The 25,256-nt window shown below is 44.6% G+C and overlaps 1 protein-coding gene across 1 annotated transcript in view; it reads right to left on the bottom strand.

Annotated features, from left to right (window-relative positions):
- Positions 1 to 25,256, bottom strand: part of LOC137417514 (receptor-type tyrosine-protein phosphatase gamma) — a 251,412-nt gene that overhangs the window by 123,155 nt on the left and 103,001 nt on the right. Inside the window, exon 9 of the mRNA XM_078769966.1 lies at positions 10,600 to 10,798. Within this exon, the coding sequence (XP_078626092.1) occupies positions 10,600 to 10,798 (199 nt within the window). The remainder of the gene's footprint in view (positions 1 to 10,599; positions 10,799 to 25,256) is intronic.

The raw sequence follows: 25,256 nt of genomic DNA, 5'->3' as shown, positions 1-25,256 counted from the left end.
GAATTTTATTTGGATGCCAGAAAGGAGAAAGGAGATGCTGAAAGCCAGAAAGGAGATGCTGTTGTCTACTCTGAATGACAGGTGGTGGTATCCAGGGCGCTGAGGAGTTTGTTCACGTTGTAAAGTTTGTTTATTTATTTGTTTATTTAGTTTGTTTATTGTAGAGAAGAGTGCTTTTGGGATTCCGGAGCCAGAGTGGATAATTTGAGGGTAGTAGGTGGAGTAGAGGACATCTTTGCAGTGCTGTAGGTGGTCCTTGTAGGCTTGGGAGTGAACTGATTTGGGTTTAATAGGCACAAGCTGGTCTAAACAGGGTGAGGAGGATGGTGTGATTGATGATGTCAAAGGAGGCGTTGAGGTGAGGAGGATGAAAATGTTGAGGTTGCCGGCATCAGAGGAGAGAAAAGGTCGCTGGTGATTTTGAGGAGAGCAGTTTCAGTACTGTGGCTGGAGCAGAATCCGGATTGGGATGTTTCATACAGGTTATTGGCAGAGTGGTGATGTTTGAGTTGAGTGGCCACAGCACGTTCCAAAACTTTTGACAGAAAGGGTAGGTTGGAGATGGGTCTGAAGTTATTTAGGGTGTCAGGGTTTAGTCCAGGGTTTTTCCAGAATGGGGGTGAAGTTTCACGAGTTTTTGGGGAAATCGGTATGTGAAGCTGGATTAAGTTGGAACTGCTTGATGAGCCATGGAGATGGATTGGGTTTTGTTGTTGGTTGTCTGGGAGTTCGGTTGTTGCATTGCCAAAGGTTTCTGTGTGGTGGACACACTCGTTGGCTGTTGTCTTGTGTGACGTGGAGGGAGATGTATGTGGCTGCGTGTGGCTGCCTGGAATCGGGAAGGCGGCTACAGTGGTTGATATTGGTTGTGGATTGTCCGGGGTGCTTCGATTTGCATAGGGGGTGAAGATTGGGATATTACATTATTTTAAGTAAGTATCGGCATGAGTAATTACATAAGTAATTATGAATTATTATGAGTATTAGTTATGAGTAAGTGATTATTACCTTCGCAAAAGCGGAAGGTTATGTTTGATCGCTGTGTATTTATTTGTATGTCTGTGTGTGTATGTGTATGTTATTCGCATAACTCAAAAAGTATTCAACCGATTCGCATGAAATTTGGTGGGATGATAGGTTATTATCCGGGAACCATTTGATTAGATTTTGGAATCGATCAGGTCAAAGGTCAAGGTCAAGGTCATGAAAAGGTCATGGATGTGATTACAATATCAAACTTTTGGCGGGATAGAATGGTCTAATTTGAAACAAATCTTCCCGCATGACAACGTAGGTGTGGCTTTGCTACACAGATCTTGTAGTCTTTTATTTTGGCAACAAAAGTAGCTGCGGCGAAGGTATGCGCTCTACCGAGTGCCCGTTCTAGTTTTAGTAAAGTTACATGTTTCGCTGTGTTGTGGATCTGGGGACAAGCTAGTTTGATGGGTACCCTGGGGTCTTCGGCGTGTCTATGTGTTTGGCTGTCTGTTACACCGGACTCTTGAATGGGTTTTCATGAGACGAATTTCAGACATAACAGTGAGAATCTATTTTGAGCGAATCACAGTGGGTGAGGAAAACATTGTGTGTGACCAGACACCAGAACTGACCAGAATTGAAATTGGAAGTAGACCAGGTTATTTCTATTATTTGTTTATTCGTGAAAATAAATAAATAATAGGGGGAGGTTAATGGAGGTTAATGGTGGTTTGTTTGTGTTAATGGAGGTTAATGGTGGTTTGTTTGTGTTAATGGAGGTTAATGGTGGTTTGTTTGTGTTAATTCTAGTTGAAACTCTCGCTGAAGTAATTTTCGTTTATTTTTATTATTTTATTGATTTTTTTATGATTTTGATTGATTTTTTGATTTGATTTGAGAGTTGAGATGATTGATTTTTATTAATTTTATAATTTTATTTTTATTGATGTTGGAAACAGGTAATGGGATGCTGAGAGAAGGATTGAATTTATTTTGAATTGGACTGGATTAAATGGGATTGAATTTAAAAATTGAATATTGGATAAAATTGGATCCACTTGAAAAAAGTGGATTAGGAAATTGGAGAAAAGGTGTTCTATGAAACTATGAATTGAATGAATTGAATCTATGAATTAGAGACCTGTAGACCAGGCGTTCCCAGGAGACTTGTGGACCAGGTGTTCCACCAGAGGAAAAAGACCAGGTGTTCGTGGAGCACTTCACCTGCAAGAACGCCTTGGAACCAAGGTGGAAGGGACCAGTCCAGGTGTTGCTGACTACACCAACAGCAGTCTTTTGCGAGGGCAAGACCTCGTGGATCCACGCCACGCACTGTAAGTTGGCCATACAAGCACCAGACACTACACCACAGCAACCACAGAAGGGGAGGGTCTGCCTCCAGGGTTCCGGCCACTTGCGTATGGGAGAATCAGAATGCGCCTACACTCTCCCCGGGAAGCTGGGACAAGGGAGCTCGGGGATTACATTACGAATAGTACTGCAAGATAAACACAACCACAACATAACGGCTATAACATTCTCTAGGGGGGTTAGTAGGATTAATGGGGTGGTAAAGGGACTCCAGTGCTTATCCACCCACCTGGTCCCACCCCATGGGACAATGTTTATATGCGGCGACAAGGCTTACCCCTATTTACCAAATAATTGGGGGGGCACATGTTATCTGGGTTCAGTTCTTCCTGACGTTGAGATACTGGATGAGCTAGACCCAAAGTCCTTGGACAGGCGTTATAAGAGGTCAGTCATGAACGAAGATGGAACCACTAAACTACACGGGAGCCTATGGGAAAAGGTGTTTGGTTTCTTCTTCCCAGGAGCGGGCACAGTCATGGATAGTTTCCGGATAGACAAATTGGCTTTGGCCCCAGAAAAGGTGGCAAACGACACCGCTACGGCTCATGACATACTATTGGACACGGTAATTCACATGCGTACAATGGTGATGCAGAAGTGAGACTAAGGGAAACTAGCCACGCCCTGACGATCGATCGGATCGCGCGTGAAAATTCTTATACATTTAGCTGGCTCACTGACTGGTTCCAGGGATGGACGGGCACCATAGTGAAGTGGTTATTGACCGCACTGGCCGTGATAATCGGGGTAGTAATTTGGGGGGCACTAATGAAATCTCTAGTCCTCCTCTGTATGAGAAAGTATTTTACAGGATGGAAAGTGAAGAAGCCGCCGACAACGACTATGGCTCTGACCACAGAGGCCGTCGACCTGAACGGGTCCTTCAACAAGGCAGTTGCGACCGGCGCTCCAGAAAATTGCATTGAATTTTGTAATGACTGTGATACTTGTGCGGATCCCATGTGGGAACTGGCTGCTGCCTGTAACGGTGTATGTGATGACTGTGATACTTGTGCTATAAACCCCTTGCGTGTACTGGCTAACGCTGCTTATGTATTACAAGCTGACAGCTGCACGCCCCCTTTCAACCCAACTATGGATCTGATTGCGACGCTGGGTCTGGCGGTCGAGGGACCCGACGAGGATATCCTAGACCCGCAAGCCGACCAGGCGCCCAAGGGAGACTTTGACATAAAGGAAGTTCCTCTCTTTGCTTCATATGTATTAAGTTCAAATGCTTCAAGTGAATCGGATTTTTACGCTCTGTACCCTGACCAGGAAATTGAGACACAAGATACTGACAATATTATGTATTCCCCAGAACAGCAGCACGTGAGGGACCTCATGGGCATGATCGTTGATTAACTTCGAAGATCTGCAAGGACTGAGTCTGCAAAGGGTGGGGGGAGCAAGTTCCGCAGGGGAGGTGATGGGCCCTCTGGCGGAGCAGAACCTCATCTGGACCAGACACCTTCGTTGTGGATCCGAAACGTTAATGGACTTTCATGTTCTGAGCCCTCAGGCTCCAAGCACGCACCACACGACACGTTCGCCAAATGCACGGGCGAGGCGCTTTGGGCGCACGATATGCCCTTGGGAGATATCCGCATTACACAATTATTTTTTCAATACCCGCATTACACAATTATTTTTCAATAAAGCCCGATGTGGCACGTTGTCTCTTAAGATACTTTGTCTCGACGAGACAAGAGGAAGGAATGTCAAGTTGTAGATTTGTTATTGCCTAAAGTTCAGTTATAGACGTTGGTTGCTAATGTGTTATGATTTAAATGTTGTTTAAAAATGCTATTTTCATAAAGTTAATAAAGGGTTTTTGCTTCGTTTTAGTTTTGGATGAGGAAAGGCTCGCTTCGGTCGTGCTGGACAAATTGTATACGTGTGCTTTTTTCGAGGCTAGATAAGGCCGGTCGTAAAATCACGCTCACGCGCGTGATTTTGTGTAACGCTAGTAGAATGTTTAGAAAACCATATATATTTTGTATTAATCACAGCAACGCATGACTCTGTATAAACATGCTTTGAATTACTCATGTAAACAAACCCATATATTTGCTCTGGGCTTATCTGGCCAAGCATGCACTCTTCTCTCTGTGAGTTACATTTCTGTTTTCGCGGAGCCCAGAGAAACATCTGGTCCGAATGATAAGGAAGGGCTGACTCCCCCGAATGACAGCGGATGACGGTGGGGGCTAGGGATAACGGTGGGAGGGACTCTCGCCAGTCGCTTTGTTCTCTCGGAGATTTTCTGATAATCGTATTCATATATAAGTGAATGAGAATCAATGCGTTTCCAGGAAGGCTTGACGTGGCATGAAGCTGGTTCTTGCTGTAGATGTCTTGTCTCCTCCGGATCTGTATAAGTTGGTTTTAATAAAAAGCTGCGTCATTTCAGGCTATTTGTGGACTTCTTTTCCAAACGAAGAGCTGACTCTTCACAGAGTCATCAGCAAAGAGATAGAGAGGATTTTCCAGAGAGTCAGGGAGATCATTGATGAAGACCAGAAAAAGCACAGGGCCCAGAACACTACCTTGGGGAACTCCAGCCAGACCAGGAAGGGGCGATGAGAGAAATCCATTCAGGGCCACACGTTGACTATGACCAGAGGAAGTCCGCAAGACAAGCGTGGAGATTTCCATGGATACCATAGGAGGAGAGTTTGGTAAGCAGAGCTGGGTGCCAAACCATATCAAAGGCACGTGATATGTCAAGGGAGACAGCTCTGATTTCCTGTTTGGAATTTAGGACCTCCATCCATTGTTGAGACAGCAGAAGCAACATGTCCAGAGTAGAATGACCTTGTCTGAATCCAAATTGATGATCGGAGATCAAGCCATTGGAGAAGAGGAAGGATTTCATATCCAATGCAATGATGGATTCCATGACTTTGCTGATAATTGGGAGCAGGCTGATTGGTCTATAGTTGCAAGGATCTGTTTTTGCACCTTTTTGTGTAAAGCGGTAATGTTTGCTGATTTCCAAGATGCTGGCAGATGACCTTGAGCAAAAGAGAGGGTGAAAAGAACAGAGAGAGGGTGAGATAGAGCGGCAGAGCAGGATTTTAGGACCTGTGGGCTGATGCCGTCTGTTCCAGTTGCAGAATCAGAGTCGAGGTTTGACAAAAACTTCTCCACCAGTCCAGGGGCAGTTGGGTTCGACTGGGTAAGGTGGGAACGGAGAGAGATGGGTTTGGGACACAATATTTTGAGGCAAACACAGAGTTGAGGCATACGGCTTTGTCACGTGCGGTGTCAACTGTGTAGCCATTTGAGGTGAGGGAGGGGATGGAGGGGGAACAAACACCAGAAACGGATTTGACCAGATGCCACCAGGATTTGGAGGAAGGAGACAGGTTTGAGAGTTCATTCTTGAGTGTGGAGAGATCGTGCTTCCTGGCACTCCTGAGGGTAGACACACACCTGTTCCGAGCTTGGTGGAAGGAGCTGTGATTGCCTTCAATTGGATTTGCCTTCCAAGAGGCAAAGACAAGTTGTTTCAGGGCAACTGCCTCACCACAAGATTCAGTATACCATGGACGGGAGGAAGCATATGACAACTGAAGACGAGATGGGATAAATCTGTGCATGAGAGAGGGCAGTTTGCTTTGGAAGAATTCCCAGGAAGAATTGATGTCAGAGGCAGTAGAGATGGGAGACCATTCCAGATGATTGATGGCTGCTTGCAGACCGTGCCAGTCAGCCTGAGTGCAATGCCAGACTCGTCGGCGCTGAGGAGGCTCTCTGAGAATGGCCCGAGAGATGTCCACTTTAACAAGCACATGATCAGAAGAACCGATTGGAGCAGAAGAAGAGCAGCAGACATTTGCAGGGAAGTTTGTCATAACCAAGTGTAAAAGAGAAGATACTCCATTGACTGAGATCCGGGTCGGGAAATTGACAGATTGTGTCAGTCCCAATGAGTCAGAGAAGTCCTTTGCTGAGGTGCCATGGCTGGTGAGAGAGGAACCCACACCCAGCCAGCTGGCGTGATGACAGTTGAAGTCGCCACATATGAGGAAGAGAGAGTTGGGATGAGTTGATAGAAGTTGGTCCATGTTGTCAGACAGCGACATGTAAATGGTGTCATCACTGTTTGGAGGACGGTACAGAACACATATGAACAAAAGGTGGGAGCAGAGAGGAAGCCGTAGCCAGAGGTACTCCTGGGGGTGGGGTGGAGAGAGGACAGTGCAAGGAGAGTGAGGAAGAGAGTTTTTGATAAAGATAGCAACCCCACCACCAGGACGAGGCTCAGGTCTATCATACCGGAGGAGGGAGTAACCAGGAAGAGATATTAAGGAATCAGAGACATCTTGAAGGAGGAAAGTTTCTGTTAAGCAGATCAAGTCTGGATTGTCAGAAGCAACCTGAATGGAGAGATCAATCAGGTTTGAGCAAAGGCCCTGGATGTTTGAGGTCCATATCTTTAATGAGGAGAGAGAGGGAGCATCGGGTGCAGGAGAGGGGATGGGAGGGGTAGGGACAGATGAAGGATGAGAGGGGGAGGTAGGAAGAGCAGTTGATAGTGTGTCAGACAATACAGAAGAGTTACAAGAAAGGGAAGGATGAGGAGCACGAAGGGTTTGATGGTGATGGGATGAGGCACAGTGAGGGGTTCTTTGAGGGGGGGGGGCAGAGGAAACTAGAAGGTTGGGGGAGGTGGACGTATGAGATAGAAGGGAGATGAAGTGGGGAGGAGGTAGCTTTGAGAAGGAGGTAGGAGGGGGGAGAATTGGAGAGGGATGGTAGGGGGGGGGGATTTGAAGGGGAGGGGTAGGGGGGAGTTTTGGAGGGGAGGGGCAAGGGGGGAGTTTAGGAGGGGAGGGGCAAGGGGGGAGTTTAGGAGGGGAGGGGCAATGGGGGAGTTTAGAAAGTGGATGATTAATGAAATCACTTTTCTCCCGCCTCTGGAACAAACTCCCCCACTCCCTTCAACCCCTCTCCTCCCTCCAGGTCTTTAAAACAGCTGTTCACCACCATCTCTTATCTTCCCCCATCGAAAACCTTGATCTTTTCTACCCCCGGTAATTCACCCCAGAGTCCTTGCAGTGTTCATATGTTTTATTCCTCTCCCACCTCCCCCCAAGCCCTCTCCCTCCCACAGTTCTCTCGATGTCCCTGCTCTCAAATGTTGTGTTTGTGTCCTTCACCCTCTCTCCCCATCTTGTCTGCCGCTCCCCTTGTTTTTTGTGTTTTGTGTGTCGGTTTGTCTTTTTGTGTGATTAATGTTAGCTCTTTCACGAGCCTCGATCTTGTATACAAAAAAAGAAAAAAAGAAAAAAAAGTAAAAGAAAAAAAAAGACGAACATTGATAACAAATTGGGTTTATTGTGATTTTCAAGTTAGAGATCCGTTTAAGAACTATGGAGGAGGGGTGGAATGAATGTGAATTTAGAACATGTAGTGATTTAGAATTATAAGAGATTGAACATTTTTTTGAAGTGGAATGAGTTGGAGAGGAAATTGAAAAAAGCCTTTTAAATAGGAAGAAAACCAGCGTGTTGTAATATACCACTGAATAAAACACTGCAGGGGAAAGTTTAAACATATTTAAACAGAACCGTGAAGAACAATCTAATATTCACAAAAAAACCAACGGGGAGAGGGAGCTTAGAGGGACAACCACGAGTCACGTGAACAGGGGAAAAGGTGTCAGCAAAAGGAACAGGGCAAAACAGATCTGGGGAATTGCATGAAAATGGGGGTGAAACACGTGGTCGCAGAATGAATGAACGAAAAGAAGGAAATGTTTGTTTTTTTGTCTTCGTTGAGAATTTAAACAAGGAAGTATGGGGTGAAAAGACTGGGAAAAGACTGAGAGAACGAGAGTGGAAGGACCACAGTCGACCACTGGGAGAAAACAAGCCTGAAGGTAGGAATCTTCAAGAACAAGGCCGCAAAATTCCACGGCACAAAATACTCGACTATTATATACAGGTATGAAAGATTAACACCGATAATTAATCTTCCAAGGGATGCACTTTAGGTACACACACGTAAGATAAATACAGTTTCGACAAAAATACTATTGTGACCAATTACTTAACTTTGAGCGTGCGTGAAGATCTGCGTGCATATTTCTGCGTTTGTTTATGCGATCTGCATTTGAGCGTGCGTATTTGCTTTTAATCCAAGATGGCTGCCATACCATGTGACCTATGACGTCACAATTATCATAAAAATATTCTGCATGGGTGTCACTCCTACCTTGAAAGTTTCGTCTCAATCGGACATATGGTTGCTGATAAAAACGAGGTTTAGCCCGTACGGACGGATGGAAGGATGGACAACCCAAAAACATAATGCCTCCGGCGACTTTTTCGGCAGAGGCATAAAAAGAAAATAGATAAAAAATAAATCTAAATAAACAAACAAATAAATAAAATTGTATTTTTATATATATAACTATATATATATATATATATATATATATATATATATATATATATATATATATATATATATATGTATTAATTATTATTATTATTATTATTATTATTATTCTAAAATATATTATTATTATTTCTTATATATTTTTTTTTATTCTTTAAAAAAAAAATAATAAAGAGCCAAAGCCCCCAAAAAGAACAAGTTTCTGGGGCTAATGAATCTCTTAAAAGAGCTCTCCAATTTAATATAATTCCTCAATAAGCTGATAAATCAGACCGCAGACCTGGACAAAATCACAGACTGGGCAAACAAATGGAACATGTCTTTCAATCCTGATAAATCTCACACTCTTAGATGTCTCTCCGAAAAGACCGACTGGACAACCCTCCATCCACTTTCTGAATAATCCTCTCCAAGAAGTTCTGTCACTCAAGCTTTTGGGTCTCACTATTCGCCATGATCTTTCCTGGGAAAACCACATTTCAAATCTGGCCTCCAAAGCCAGTCGCCGACTGTGCATCCTCCGTCGTGCGAAGTCCTTCCTTGGCACACCTGAGCTCCTCACCACATACAGGGCTTTCATCCGCAGCTCTATGGAATACTGCTCTCCCCTCTGGTCTGGTGCTCCTGCCTCACACCTCGCTCGTCTTCACGCTGTTGAAACCAAAGCGTTCAGAATCATTGGAATCTCCTGCGATGAAGCTAACTCCAAGGGCCTTTCACTCACTCACCGCAGGCAGGTTGGTGGTCTTTCCGTCTTCTACCGACTCCTCTCTGGCCTTGCCCCCCCCAGCTCTCTCTGGGCTCTGTCCCCCAAATATTCCTACAGGTCGCACAAGATCTGCCTGCAACCATCTTATGGTTAAACTGCCAAAATCAAGACTTTCTGCTCACCTTCACTCCTTCATTCCTCTTTTCTCCCACCTCTGGAACAAACTCCCTCACTCTCTTCAATCCCACTCCACCCTCCAGGTCTTTAAAACAGCTGTTCACCACCATCTCTTATCCTCCCCCATCCAAAATCTTGATCTTTTCTACCCCCGCTAATTTCGGTCCCCTTGTGTTTTATACCTCTCCCCCCCCCCCCCCCCCCCCCTTCCCACGCCTCCTCCCCCCAAGCCCTCTCCCTCCCACACTTCTCCCTGCTCTCAAATGTTGTGGTTGTGTGCTTCCCCTTCTCTCCCCATCTTGTCTTCCGCTCCCTCTTTTTGTATATTTTGTTTGTCTTGTTGATTTGTTTGTGAAATAAATGTTAGCTCTTTCACGAGCCTCGATTCAGTATACAAAAAAAAAAAAAAAAAAAATCCAGCAAAGCTGCTCAATGACTTTCTGGTTCCAGCAGAGCTCAATAAGCTGCAAATACTTTCTGTAAAAAGGCTAATAAACTTCTTCTCCTCCGATCTAGCCCCTACTGCTGGGTCAACCCCACGACCCTCCTCAGCTACTCCAGGATGCACGCGTTCCTCCAGTGATCCGTTCCGTGTTCAACTCCAAAAATCCTGGCACTTTGCACACCACAACCCTTTTGTCCGAATAATTTCTCCCATTCATGGAACTGTCTTCTGGCCAAAATCCCAACCAAATCCTAACCCGACCTACTATTTTCACAACCCCCTTTAGCCCGACATAACTCATCCTTCTTATTTACATGTTACCGCCGTCTCTCCTCGAGAACATAGTTAGACAAATAAAGTTTCTTCGTTTACATTCACTCGACCCTGAGGTCCTAAACACCAGTTCATCATAAAGCTCTCAAGCTCATTGAAGTTTCGGATTCAGTCTTTCAATTAATTCAAATGAGGTAATATAAGAAAATTGAGGAAAACCCAAGACACTTGCCTCTGGAATGGTGTGAATGAAGCATCAAAGCAGCAGATGTCGGATCTCCTGCAAAATTGACAGTTGGTTTGGGAGCGAAGGAACGATATAAATCCCCACCATAATGAGGTTGCAGAGGCCTGTAGTTGTTCTGCAGGTAGTCCAGCACGATGGCATAACCAGCCCTCTCCATAATCATCACTCCGCAGAAAGCTCGGAGCTAGATGGCACAAACAACGATCACTTTGCTAACGCGTCGGCATACTCGAGCATTTTCACTCAAATCATTTCTAATTCCAATGAAATTATTCACCAAAGATACGGGTGGAACAGAACATGCTTGTTAAGTTAATTATAAGTGGGAATGTTCAAGCGCTAATAATACTCGGACTGAAATTCCAAGTGGAGCGGCAGGATAACTCAGGATAGCTCAGTTGGTAGCATTCTTTCCATTGAGATTGTTCTTCTTCTTCTCCTCCTCCTCCTCCTCCTCCTTTTGCATGAAGCACATCATTTGTTGATGTGGAGCATCATTTGTTGTGTTGGGGGTGCAGAGCATCATTTGTTGGGGGTGCAGCGCTGCCACCGATTCAATGTCCGCTGGAGGTTGGAGCAGGAATTTGGAAATTTGGCCTGTGCATCAGCGATAGCTCGACTACTATTCACGAAGGCCCCGTGGGATCTTTAACGTCTACCAACTATGGCTGGCAGACTGCACACCTAGTTTAACGTCCATCGGAGGGATCGAGCACACATTGATGAATCGATCTGCCTGCAAAAGAGCAGGATGGCAGTTGCTAGCTTGTGGAGAGCTCAGACGAGTACCTTTAGGTCATCCTGCCAACCCACTATTGAGCTGTCTGATATTTTTGATACCTGCAGATTGTAGGGTATCTTATAGGATGTCGGTCTTTGGATGGGGGTGTAAATCCGGCTGCCACGTCTGTGTTAACAATGTGGAAATTAAAGACCCTAGATTATATTTCCAAAAAGTATCGGCCATGGTAGCTGCTGAATTGCATCAATTCTGGGTGCGTGACTGTGCTGCGGATGCAGTGTCCCGGCGAATTATGGCAGGTGTTTAGAATTTGGCCTGGGTGCACAATGGCTTACTGTTTTTGAAGGATGCTGTGGAATTAGTAACAATCATAGAGGACCTCAGCGTAACGTCCCATGTGACAGACAGTTCATTCAATATATACAGCAATGCCTCCTTTTCTATACATAGTTGAGGCATGTGAAGAGCTAGTACGCTGAACAGAGCAGGACGTAACAGACAAAAACAGGACGCAAAACACGGATGCATGGGGTGACAAGATGGACACAGGCTGAACAGAGCATGACGTAACAGACAAAAACAGGACGCAAAACACGGATGCATGGGGTGACAAGATGGACACAGGCTGAACAGAGCAGGACGTAACAGACAAAAACAGGACGCAAAACACGGATACATGGGGTGACAAGATGGACACAGGCTGAACAGAGCAGGACGTAACGGACAAAAACAGGACGCAAAACACGGATGCATGGGGTGACAAGATGGACACAGGCTGAACAGAGCAGGACGTAACGGACAAAAACAGGACGCAAAACACGGATGCATGGGGTGACAAGATGGACACAGGCTGAACAGAGCAGGACGTAACAGTCAAAAACAGGACGCAAAACACGGATGCATGGGGTGACAAGATGGACACAGGCTGAACAGAGCAGGACGTAACGGACAAAAACAGGATGCAAAACACGGATGCATGGGGTGACAAGATGGACACAGGCTGAACAGAGCAGGACGTAACAGACAAAAACAGGACGCAAAACACGGATGCATGGGGTGACAAGATGGACACAGGCTGAACAGAGCAGGACGTAACGGACAAAAACAGGATGCAAAACACGGATGCATGGGGTGACAAGATGGACACAGGCTGAACAGAGCAGGACGTAACGGACAAAAACAGGATGCAAAACACGGATGCATGGGGTGACAAGATGGACACAGGCTGAACAGAGCAGGACGTAACAGTCAAAAACAGGACGCAAAACACGGATGCATGGGGTGACAAGATGGACACAGGCTGAACAGAGCAGGACGTAACGGACAAAAACAGGATGCAAAACACGGATGCATGGGGTGACAAGATGGACACAGGCTGAACAGAGCAGGACGTAACAGACAAAAACAGGACGCAAAACACGGATGCATGGGGTGACAAGATGGACACAGGCTGAACAGAGCAGGACGTAACGGACAAAAACAGGACGCAAAACACGGATGCATGGGGTGACAAGATGGACACAGAAGGAAACTCCAAGGAGGTAAAACTGGAAAATTGGAAGGTGGAGGGATTTGGGTGGGGTTAACGAGGGTAGAAAAGATCATCGATTTGGATTGGGGACAATCTGAGATGGTGATGAACAGCTATCTCGAAGACCTGGAGGGAAGAACGAGATTGAAGAGGATGTGGAAGTTGGTTCATCAGGATGGAAAATCTGTTGAAACCTGGGTGGTGGGGAGGGGACAAAGCACAGAGCAGAGGGTGCAAGACCAGAAATGAGGCGGTGGAAGACAGAGACCACCGACCTGTCTGCAATGGTGAAGCGATAGGCCCATAGACTCGGCTTCATCGCAGGACATTCCAATGATCTTCAAGGTCATGGTTTCGACATCGTCAGGCTTAGCAAGACGAGGCAGGGGAGCCAGCCCAGAGAGTAGAGCGGTATTCCATCAAGCTGTGCCTTGCCTGGGTAACACCAGGATGGCAGTTTATAATCGGGTCAAGAATATAACCCAGACTGGATATCTCAAAGGTCGCCACTTCCGGGCTATTTGTGTGTCATCCGGCATTTAAAAACTAATGCAATTCCTGTTCCTCATCTCTCAGTGGAGTCAATATAACATTCAATAGTTATCGCCGATTCCAACATTCAATCGTATTCCAAGTTCCAACATATGATGTAATTAATAATTGAGGATGGGACCAAATTGCATCCGATAACCCCAAATATGTTCAGATTGAAATCCTATTATCGACTGCAGGTTCTCACTCCAAGGATGGTTATTCTTCGTTCTCCTCAAACATCATGACCGATTACCACCTCCGCCATGGAAGGTGTATGGAGGTTATGTTTTCACCCCTGTTTGTCTGTCTGTCTGTCTGTGCGCAGGATATGTCAAAAAGTTGTGGACGTATTCGGACAAAACATGGTGCAGAAGTTGGGTGCTTGACAAGGACGAATCGATTCGATTTTGGTGAAGATTTCAATATAGAAACTAGAATTTTTTAATGATTCTTCACCATTAAGATAAAATAAATAAATAAACATTATTTGGGGCAAACCTTCCCCCTTCCAAGACTCCAATGTGTCATGTGATGTCCTGATAGACAAAAAGACGGTGTTCATACCTGTTCTCATCCAATGCGTCGCAGGTGATACTGAGGGTTTTGCATGGAAGTGGTTTGTGGTCGTGTTGGGACAGCGTGGCATGTACAAAATGGGTTAACCCTTTCCATCCATATTGCTGAAGTGAATCATTATTTGCTGTCGGTCATGGAGTCGTCTTGAATTCTCAAAGTTACACTCATAATCCTTCTGTGGCAGTAAAATTTGAACCAAAAGAATTGTGGATATTAACGTGAGCCACATGTGATTTATATTAAAACCCAAATAGCTAAATGTCTTTCTCTAATGAAAATGTGACATGTCGAAGGTGTCAAAAGGGTCTCATCTCTCAAGCATGTAAAAAGGGTCTAAAAAGGTCTAAGTGGTCTAAAGCTCTAAATGGTGAAGGGTCCAAGCTGTCTAACATGTCTGAAAGGCGTAAGGGGTCTAAATGGTGTTAAAGTCTAATGAGTTTAAAGATAGTCAAGAGTCTTCAGGGGTGTACATATCTCTTGGTTTTGGGGGTCTAAAGTGTATACAAGGTCTAAAGGGTGAAGGGTCTGAAAGGTAAAGTGGTCTTAGGCGTCCATAGGGGTTTTCAGGTGCTTAGGGGTCTTTAGGATCTTGGAGGTCTTATGGATCTTGGGGTTCTTAGGAGTCTTGGGCGTTTTGGGGTTGTACGTGTCTTAGGGGTATTGGGAGCCATAGAGGGTCCTTGACGTTTTAAGTGGTCTTAAAGTTCTAAACAGTCTTAGGGCCTAATTAGTCTTTGTCTTCTTAGTTAATGACGAAGAAGACATCCAAAGGATGTAAATGACTAACGGCATATAAAAAAGGCTTTAAAGGGTCTTGAAATGTCTATAGGGTCTCAGCAGTGTAAAGGCACAAGAAGTTTAAAAAGCATGTTTCAATAGTACATGATTAATAGACGTAGTCAGATTGCAAATGACATTCAAACAGAACGTAATGAAGAGACACTGGCAAATACATGGCCATTTCATGTCACATTGTTTTGTGAATGGCATCATGCACAGCTTCAAAATTTTGACATGAATGTGACACCGCCAATGTAAGTGCTTGTAAAGGTTAAGATGCTATGATTACCTTCGCAAAATCACGTGAGAACACCCCATCTCGGTATTAAAGTAATGTAAACATATATATATACTGTTCAACCTGGTGGAGGCATGTGCTTCAGCAGGCACCATTCCAGTTTTACATGTGATGGATAGAGAGCGAAAAATAAATAAATAAACTAAACATTTATTGGGGCAAAACTTCCCACTCCCAAGATTCCAATGTGTCATGCAATGTCTTGAGATATATATATATACATATATATATTATATACATATATATATTATATACATATATACATATATTATATAAATATATATATATTATATAAATATATATATATATATATATTATATACATATATATAAATATATTATATACATATATATATATATATATATATATATATATATATTGCTACGGTTTTGAGATTGGCACATTGAAGTCATTAAAGCTTAAAGGGTTGCCCTCCATAGTTAGTCACACGAACAACATAAAGGCCCATTTGTAGTATAGTTATGTCTTAGTATGTGTAAGAATATGCCATTTCCCCTCTTAGTGCCTGCGTTGTGTAGAGACAGAAAATAGGCTTTACTTGCCACCGATTTCCCAGCCACCCTAGCCTCGATCCAGTTTGTTAAGCATTGGCTGCCCACTAGTCGAGTAACACGAGGTAGGCCTAAAAAGGGTGGGGCTGGTGTTGAGGTCGGGGAGCGGCAGCGGGAGACAGTAAGAGCCACCAGCGAATCAGGGCTCTAGCGGCATGGCGTGGAGAGGGTGCGGTGAGGCGCCACGCGCGTCTGGTGAGTTCGAGAAGGTTCGCGGAGCGTGAATATATAACGCGCTGCGCAAAGCCCTCAAGAGGACTTATCAGCAGGACTTGACTTGCATCACTAGCGCGGGAGGACTTGAGGGGGTTTGCTCTTTGTGCAAGGGCTCGTTGTGAAAGGACTCGCACGCCAGGAATCACAGAGGAGAGAGAAAGGATTCGGACTCGCAAAATACGCGCGTTGTTTAAGGGCTTGCGCAGATAGAGAGAAGAAGAGGTGTTGAACTGTGCCAAGTACGCGGGCGCAGCCAGACGCGCCGGTAACGCTTATTGCGCTTTTCACCCATGCGAGGAAGCGCAGCCATCGCCGCAAGTGAATAACCGCCAGCCGCGTCGAAGTCCGCTCCCTACCAATTCGCCCCGTGATAACCCGCTCTGTTTGGACGACACGCGGAGAGCTCCTGCCTTCACCTACTCCAAAGGACATGCCGGGGACCGGAGAGAACTGCACAAGAGCCATCCCTGGGCGAGCTGGTGAACACCGTCCTGCCATCTGCAAAGCCCGTGTGAGTGTGTGTGTGTGTGTGTGTATGAGACGGGCCCGTGTCCTTGGAATTAAGTATAAGACTGTTTTAAGGATTGCTCTGTGCCTCTGCTCTTGAACCGTTGTACATTGTAAATAATAATAATTAAACCTGTTATTCCTTTGCTTCCCTATTCGATCGCCTTTGTGATTTCTCCATTGACTAAGCGTGGTACGAATGAAAATCGCTTGAATCGGGTTCCACCATCATAATAGCGCAGATCACGTGTACGCAACCGCTCGGCGTCTCACCAACACACGTGGTTCGTGCGGGGCTTATTTCCTCGCTTCCAGGGCAGCGCAAGTATTTAGGTAATAGCGAATTTGGTCCTAATACCCTATTTCGCGCTGTCCGGAAGGGACGTCATAGGTCCCGGGTCGTGCCAGGCCAGTCAAAGACAAGGGGACTAAATCCCCCCTTGGTAAGGGGAGAAGGCCGGCGGCGGATCCGCAACAATTGGTGTCAGGAGTGGGATTTGGAACCTGGAGAAAATTTTTAGACCAAATTTTGGACACCAATTTTGCATATTGGCTGCAACAATATATATATATATATATATATATATATATATATATATATATATATATATATATATATATATATATATATATATATATATATTGTTACAGACGCGGTTTTAAGATGTTATTTTACCGAGCGGTGGTGTATTACCGCATCCGAACAGTTACTCCCCGATTAGAACCCGATTCCACCCGACGTTGACCAGATCGCACCGCAGATATTCAATCGGGAAACCTCTAAAGTGACCGAAAGAGAATGAAAAGAGAAGAAGACAGAGTACGGAGGAAGAACAGATTTATTATACACACACAAGCAATGGATGGAAGAAGCAGTCACACAGCGAATCGTTAACTTACACTATTCATTTTACTTAACCCCAAGACAACGAGTAGGACAGACGACGTTCACACTTACTCGGGGGATATTGCAGGCAGGTAGAGCTTGAGGTGGATTGCTGGAGAGGGAGGAGGGTCGGAGGCAGCAGCTCTCAATTCCTCGCGGTTTTTGGCGGGAAAACCCTTCGTCGCGTATCCGCTGCTGATGCTTTAGACGTCACGCGCTGGCTCGGGCACACCTGCTCCTCTCCTTCTGGTGGAGCCGTCTCCCTCCTTTCAGCGCGTCTCTCCAAAGCTGGTTTCCTTTCCGAGTACCTCTCCTCTTTGGCTTGGAGCATTTCGCATCTCACCGCTCCTCTTGGTGTCGCCTCTTCACTCCTCTCCCAGGTCATCTGGTGAAGCAGTCCCTTACAGTCGCTTTTATAACTCGGGGCGGAATCAAGCCGCCGGCTGCGAGGGCACGCCTACCGGGTCACTCACCGCGGTGCTGATTGGCCATGCGACCCTCTGGCTCACTCCTCCCCTCTATGACGAGGTGGAGACACGCCTTTCTTCTCCTAGGTTAGCACATGGGCAATGGCGGCTTGCGGGATTGAACACAACTCGCACCCTTTTGAAAGGAACTTTGGAGAGCGGAGATGTTTGGGGAAATTGCAAGGGCCTACGCTTATTTTGTTTGATACAATGCAAAGTCAATCTAGTGGGAAACACATATTTAGCCTACATGGAATAAGGAAATACACTATTTAAAAAGATATATCGTGACCTGCGTGTAAGTTTCATGGAATTAACTAGGAGGACGGCTGCGACCATTATTTACATTACGAGGGTGTTTACACATAACAAAACCATACTTTTTTACATTCGTTACACTTCCTCCAAAATTGTTACACTTCTTAAAAACCGTTACACTTCTCAAATTCGTTACCCACTTCTCAAAACCGTTACAATATATATATATATATATATATATATATATAGATAGATATATATATATATATGTGTATAGATAAATGACTGTACCCGAGTTGCCGTTTTGTCATGGTTTAAACCAATCATAATTCAAACAATTATTTTGCACAAATGTATTTGTAATATACGTGATATCACATTTTATAAACAATTAAAGTTGAAAAAAACAATTTTTCCCCAAAAAATTCCAAAAAAAAAGAAATTGGAAAATGTTTCAAAAAAAATACCCTTAGGACATACCGACGGGAGAGATATGTGCATACCAGAAGTTTGGTACGATTTCACAAAAGTTTGAGAAAGTAGTTCAGTGACAAGACAAGACAAGACAGACACTGCACAGATATATATATATATATATATATATATATATATATATATATATATATATATATATATATGTATATATATATATATATATATATAAATATATATATATATATATATATTGTTGCGGATATGAGGATTGTGTTTTTTTTATTGTGCTGTATTGTATAGTAAATTGTTGTAAATATCACCCTCTGTAAAATGTAATGATTCCTTGTAAATACCTCCGTAGTGTAAAGATAAAAAGGGCGTCTCGGTAGTTATTCCATAAACACCACATTGCAGGACCCGATAAAACCCTTGTTCAGTAGCTTATATCTTATTATGTGTCTTAGGGTAAGGCTGTGTCTCCCATTAATTTAAATACTCCATTGCATACATTGAAAAATGGCCTCTAAAGGTGGTTTTTTTTTTTTATTGCACCAAGTGAAATAAGAGTAGATCCCCTTTCATTTCATTTCAATGGCCAACTGCATTTTGGGCGGTTTTCTTCAACCACCATTGGCCACGAGGCAGGGTTGGGGAAGAAAGATGTGTCTCCACCTCGTCATAAGAGGGGAGGAGTGAGCCAGCCCCGAACAACCAACCGAGCACGAGGGGTTTGGTTTGAGAGGGCGGAGGAAGAGCGATCGGGGAGGTTCGCAAAGGTTCAAGGGTGGGGCTATATATAACCCATGAGAGACGCCCCCCCCCCCCCCCCCCAGAGATGCGCTTTTACAGAGACAAGGAGATGAGTCTGAAAAGAGAGGTCCATGACAAGAGCTGAGTTGGTCGTCAGGGGTGGTCAGTGGTTGCGTTGAGTGGTTGCGTTGGAGAAAGAGTGGTTGGACAAAAGAAAGAGAGAGGAGAGAACCCGTCACGCCAGACCCCCCACCAGCGCGTCGGCTCCGACCGTGATCCGACCCGTGATCCGACCCGTGATCCGACCTGTGATCCCGCGCACACGACAGGATCGGTGGCATCAGCGGCCGTCGAGGTCCAGCCCGACGTCCCGTGCGGGATCAAGCTCCAGCCAGCTCCGTGCCGTCCTCCCCCTCCAGCCACACACCTCCTTCCAGCCAATCCACTCTGCAATTCCCCGTGTGAGTCGTCCTTGTTTGTTCTGTCCTGGGTAGGTAATTAAGCTTGTATAAGGAATTCACTGTGTCACCTGCGTCTCATGTCCCTGTACATAATCGTGACTGCTATTTTTGCTTATGTGTGTAAATAATAATAAACCCAGTTACTCTTCTGTACGTCTTCTTCCTCTTTGCATTCGGTCGCTTTAGAGTTTTCCAGATTGAGTAGCTGTGGCGCGATACGGCCAACGTTTGGGAAAATCGGGGAACAACTGTTCGGCCGCGGTTATACCTCCGCTCGGTAAAAATAACATCCTAATCCGCGGACCGTAACAATATATATATATATATATATATATATATATATATATATATATATATATATATATATATATATATTGTTGCGGATATGAGGACTGTATTTTTTTGATTGTGTGTATTATTATTATTGCTTGAGTCTGGCCCCTCCTTCCTCCAGTGTTGTGTAAAGGTCAAAGGGCGTTCCGGTAGTTAATTCCATAAAGCATCCATTGAAGGACACTATAAAACCCTTGTTCAGTAGCTTATATCTTTATTATGTGTTTTAGGGTAAGGCCTTGTCTTCCATTAAAATGACACTCCATTGCACCAAGTGAAATAGATAGATTCCCTTCAATCCCATTCCCAAAAACCTCCATTTCCCCTTTCGTCATGGCCAAGCCTCAATTTGCCAATTACATCCCCTCCAAAGCCGCCATTGAACATGTGCTTGGGTCGGGGAAGAAAGGCGTGCCCGCCCGTCGTCATCAAGGGCGGAGCCAGAGGGTCGCGCGACCAACCATGGCCGAGGTGAGCACACCGATGGGCGTGTCCTGAAGGCCGGCGGCTTAATCGCCGGGGGCGTTATAAAAGCGCGCGCGCAAGATCCTACGGAGGAGAGAGAGAAGGGAGATCATCCAGCAGCGATTCTTGTCCAAGAGAAGAGATCATCCAGCAGCGATTCTTGTTCAAAGGAGATCATCCAGGGAAGCACAAAGCCTGCTATTCGTCACCTTGCTCGCCAGCAGCAGCGTCCACAGCAGCAACAACACTCAACAGCCGCTTGGGGCCTGGACGGCGGTTTTGAGCAGGGCCGCGAAGGAACGGCGGCTGCTAAACGCGCCGATCGTGCTGCAGGACCCCATTGGACTTTCCTCTCCCTCCAGCCATCCACCTCCTGCCTTTGCATCCTTTTGTGTACGTGAGTTTGTTTCTGTTTGTTCTGTCCTGGGTAGTTAATTAAGTTTGTATAAGCTAGTATTTTCACTGTGTCTCTAAAAGCTTCTGTATATTATTTTCTTATCTTTCCTTCTCCTTGGTTATTTTGAGCCTGTACATAGTAAATAAATTTAGTAGTATTTTCAACCTTTGTTTCGTCTTCTTATTCCTTTTCTTCACATCCGTCGTCTTTGTCTTTTCCCTCATTGAATAGCTGTGGCGTGATACGGCCAACGTTCGAGTGAATCGGGTGAATCGGGGAAACTGTTAGGTCGCGGGGCCTCCGCTCGGCAAACATAACATCCTTAACCGCGGACCGTAACAATATATATATATATATCTTCCATCTTCTACCGACTCCTCTCTGGCCTTGCCCCCCCAGCTCTCTCTGGGCTCTGTCCCGCAAATATTCCTACAGGTCGCACAAGATCTGCCTGCAACCTTCTTATGGTCAAACTGCCAAAATCAAGACTCTCTGCTCACCTTCACTCCTTCATTCCTCTTTTCTCCCGCCTCTGGAACAAACTCCCTCACTCTCTTCAATCCCACTCCACCCTCCAGGTCTTTAAAACAGCTGTTCACCACCATCTCTTATCTTCCCCCATCCAAAACCTTGATCTTTTCTACCCCCGCTAATTTCACCCCAATTCCACTTTTTTGAAATACCAACTTCTGTCCTGGAAGTCATTGGTGTCCTTGTGTTTTATACTTCTCCCTCCACCCCCCCCCCTTCCCATGCCTCCTCCCCCCAAGCCCTCTCCCTTCCACACATCTCCCTGCTCTCAAATGTTGTGTTTGTGTGCTTCACCTTCTCTCCCCATCTTGTTTTCCGCTCCCGCTTTTTATATATTTTGTTTGTCTGGTTGATTTGTTTGTGAAGTAAATGTTAGCTCTTTCACGAGCCTCGATTCAGTATACAAAAAATATATATATATATATATATATATACATACATACATACATATATACACACAGACTTGGCATTTAATATGGAATATTTTTTTTGTGGGGGTGAACTTACTTTTCAAGATGACTTAGAACCAAAAGTTCATTGGAATTATGTTGAAATTATTCTAGATTTTGTTAATGTGACCTTTAAAAGAAACAAAAACCACATTTGACATTTCGAAGCAAATAAATTGATCCTTGAAAGTGATGTAAACTGATATCGAACTCAATTCATGGACAGTACTGTGTTAAACTTCTGTGCATTTTCCTGAAGTATCTCTTTATTTTGCACATTAGCGAAAATTTTTTTTTAACAAAAACAAAAGTTAAATTACGACTGGGATTACGGACAGTAAAATTACAGTTCAGTACTTCGTGTAAACCCCACGAGCATTCAGGAGAGCACGTACACGTTGAGGCATGCTGTTCACGAGATTTGCCAAGGTTTGGACAGGAATCGCTTGCCATGCAGTGACAATAGCCTGCTGCAATTCACGCACAGAGGCAGGCTGCTGGTACAAGTTGTCGATTTGACGTGTTAATTCTGCCCACAAGTTCTCCATCGGATTCATATCCGGGGACATGGCAGGCCACTCCATATGCTCTACACCACGATCAGCAAGAAAGTGTTGGATCATGCGAGCACGATGAGGCCGTGCATTGTCATCTTGGAAGAAAAGTTTCCTCGAAAGGCTGCACGAACAAATGGAAGCAATGTTTCTTCCAGAATGGCCCTGTGGTTGAACTGGTTCAGGTTTCCATTCAGAGCAACCAGGTCAGTTTTGCCCCCTGCATGAAAAGCAGCACAAACGGTCACCCCACCACCTCCAGCTTGGACTCTTGGCACTATACAATCTTCGTTGTAGGCTTCATGCACTTGTCTGCGCACTCGGACGCGGCCATATTGACGATAGACCAGAAATCTAGCCTTGTCACTGAAGATCACGTGATTCCAGTGTCCTGGCTGCCATTGACGGTGCTCTCTGGCCCACTGCAATCGGCGCTGGCGGTGTTGTCTGGTCAGACGTGGCTTTCTCGGGGGATGCTTGGCACGATAGCCTGCTTGAACCAGTCGTTGGTCGACTAGCCTTCTGGATACAGGCACATTTGTCAGTTGCTGCCACTCAGCCCTAAGCCGATTAGCTGACTTGGTACGGCCATTGCGGACTAACCGGTGCAGCTGGCGATCATCCCTCCTTGTGGTTCTGCGGGGACGTCCTGACCTCGGTATTGGAGTAGGGACACCCTTCTGAGCATTTCGTTTCAGGATCTTTGACACCTGACCTTGAGTGATGCCATACTGCCGAGCAATAGCACGCTGTTTCATGCTGGAATTTCGTAAAGCCACCACTACATGACAAACAGCATTGTCGAGTTGACGGATCATCTCCAGGGGAAGCGGCAATAACTTTTGTAGACGTGCAGCAGTTGTTTTCCACTAATACAGAACGCAACAACCCTTATACACCCGATTGTGAAGCCAATCGTCAAATGTACCTGTCCGTACATTTTGTTATGCCACTTGTGATATAATCCTGGTATTGACTTCTTGCTGCGACAGACAATCAGTGACATGGTTCTTTTAACAAAGAAATCACCGAAGCGTAAAAGAAACTCACCAGATTGATATACCGAGTTCAGAAAGTAAACCCAAGTCAAGAAAAAAAAAAATTCCATATTAAATGCCAAGTCTGTGTGTGTCTGTGTGTGTGTGTGTGTGTGTGTGTGTGTGTGTGTGTGTGTGTGTGTGTGTGTGTGTGTGTGTGTGTGTTTTTTTATATATATATATATATATATAGCAATAAAAATTGCAATAGAACAATGGAAAGTGCATATAAATAAACTGAACTGCAAATGAACAACAAGCAAAACCACCTAAACTACAAACGAGAAAAAGTAACTCCAAATTAACCATATTAACTATATAACTGAACCATTAAAACGATAAATTAAACATGAAAACTAGAAATGAACCATGAAAACTAGAAATGAAAAACTAGAAATGAAATGAACCCAAGCACAGTGCCAATAATGAAATGAATCTGTCATGAAAGAGGAGAGTAAATCCACGATCCTCAAAGGACCATATTGATGGACCTTTGGGTACAAGCAGCAGAATGTGGGCATATGGTGTACAGGAGAACGATGCGAGATTCATAGTTTGGACGTGCGATGAAAACTACCTTGATAATTTTACAATGACGTTCCAAAAGCTGATGCAATAGCAAGAATGTGGAGTTAAAAAGAACTATCTGCTTGTGTAGTATGTTTTCATGTAAAGTTTGAGGTGAGGATTAGGCATACCACTCACAAAAAAATACAAAAACAATTTTAAAGTAAAAATTCAGGGTTGTGTGAGGTCACCGTCTTGTAGTCACAATAAATTACAGGTTATACAAGGTGTAAACTAATTACAGGTTATACAAGGATACACAAGAAAGGTTAACACAGGGGGAGGCCATTTTGCCCATCATGCCTGCACTGCATGAATGCAGCAATCTGTTACTCTGTCGACTCCTGGGGAGGGAAACAGTGGGGCAGGCACAGGGATCACCTTGGTAACGCCCTTGTCCTGGTGACATCCTTGAGCCTTTCGCTAGGCAACTACAGCTATATACACACTTATGAAACTTTTCTTGAAAAAAAACAACAATTTGGGGGAGGTGGAGGAGGGGTGAACACACACCGACACATTCACTTTTGACGACACTCAGACATCACAATTATTACACATTTATATACAACCACGGATCAATATCCAAGCTACATATCAGTCCTAATATCAATGTTCCCCTCTATCCCCAATACTTCCAGGTACCTACCTAATTCGAATTTAAACCCATTTACCATTTCTGCCACCACTACCTTTCCAAGGAGACCATTCCATGCATTTACTAGAAGGACACTCGGTAGAGCGCATACCTCCACCAGAGTGTACAGTTTAAGTTTTGTATTGCACTGATATGCCGGATCTGCATCCGGACCTGAACCAAAATCTAAAAGGTTGTTCTTGTCACCTCACCAACTCATCCACCAAGTTTAGTCCAAATCCAGCCACAACTTTTTGAGATATCATGCAATACATCATATCGTTTTTGGCCCTATCTCTCAATGGTGAAGAATCACTTAAAATTGTTGGATCCAGATTCGGATCCTGATCCAGATCTTCACCAAAATCGAATAAATCCGTCTTTGTCACACACCCAACATGTCCATATAGTTTTGTCATAATCCGTCTAACTTTTTGAGATATCGTGCTTACAGACAGACAGACAGACGGGTGAAAACATAACGTCCTTCCACCTTCGATGACAGGAGCAACTACTCTCAGTGAAAGACTCCTGCCTTACTCGAACTCCTCTGTACTCTGGAGCTATGACCCATGGTCCTGTTCTTGCTCATTCGGCATTTATTCTGTCTCCATCCTTCATTTTCTCACAAACATCTCTATGAGATCTCATTGTAATCA

Source organism: Myxine glutinosa, chromosome 1 (assembly GCF_964187855.1).
Source record: "Myxine glutinosa chromosome 1, kmMyxGlut1.1, whole genome shotgun sequence".
Taxonomy (NCBI): Eukaryota; Metazoa; Chordata; class Myxini; order Myxiniformes; family Myxinidae; genus Myxine; species Myxine glutinosa.
This window is presented reverse-complemented; position numbering and strand designations above follow the sequence as displayed.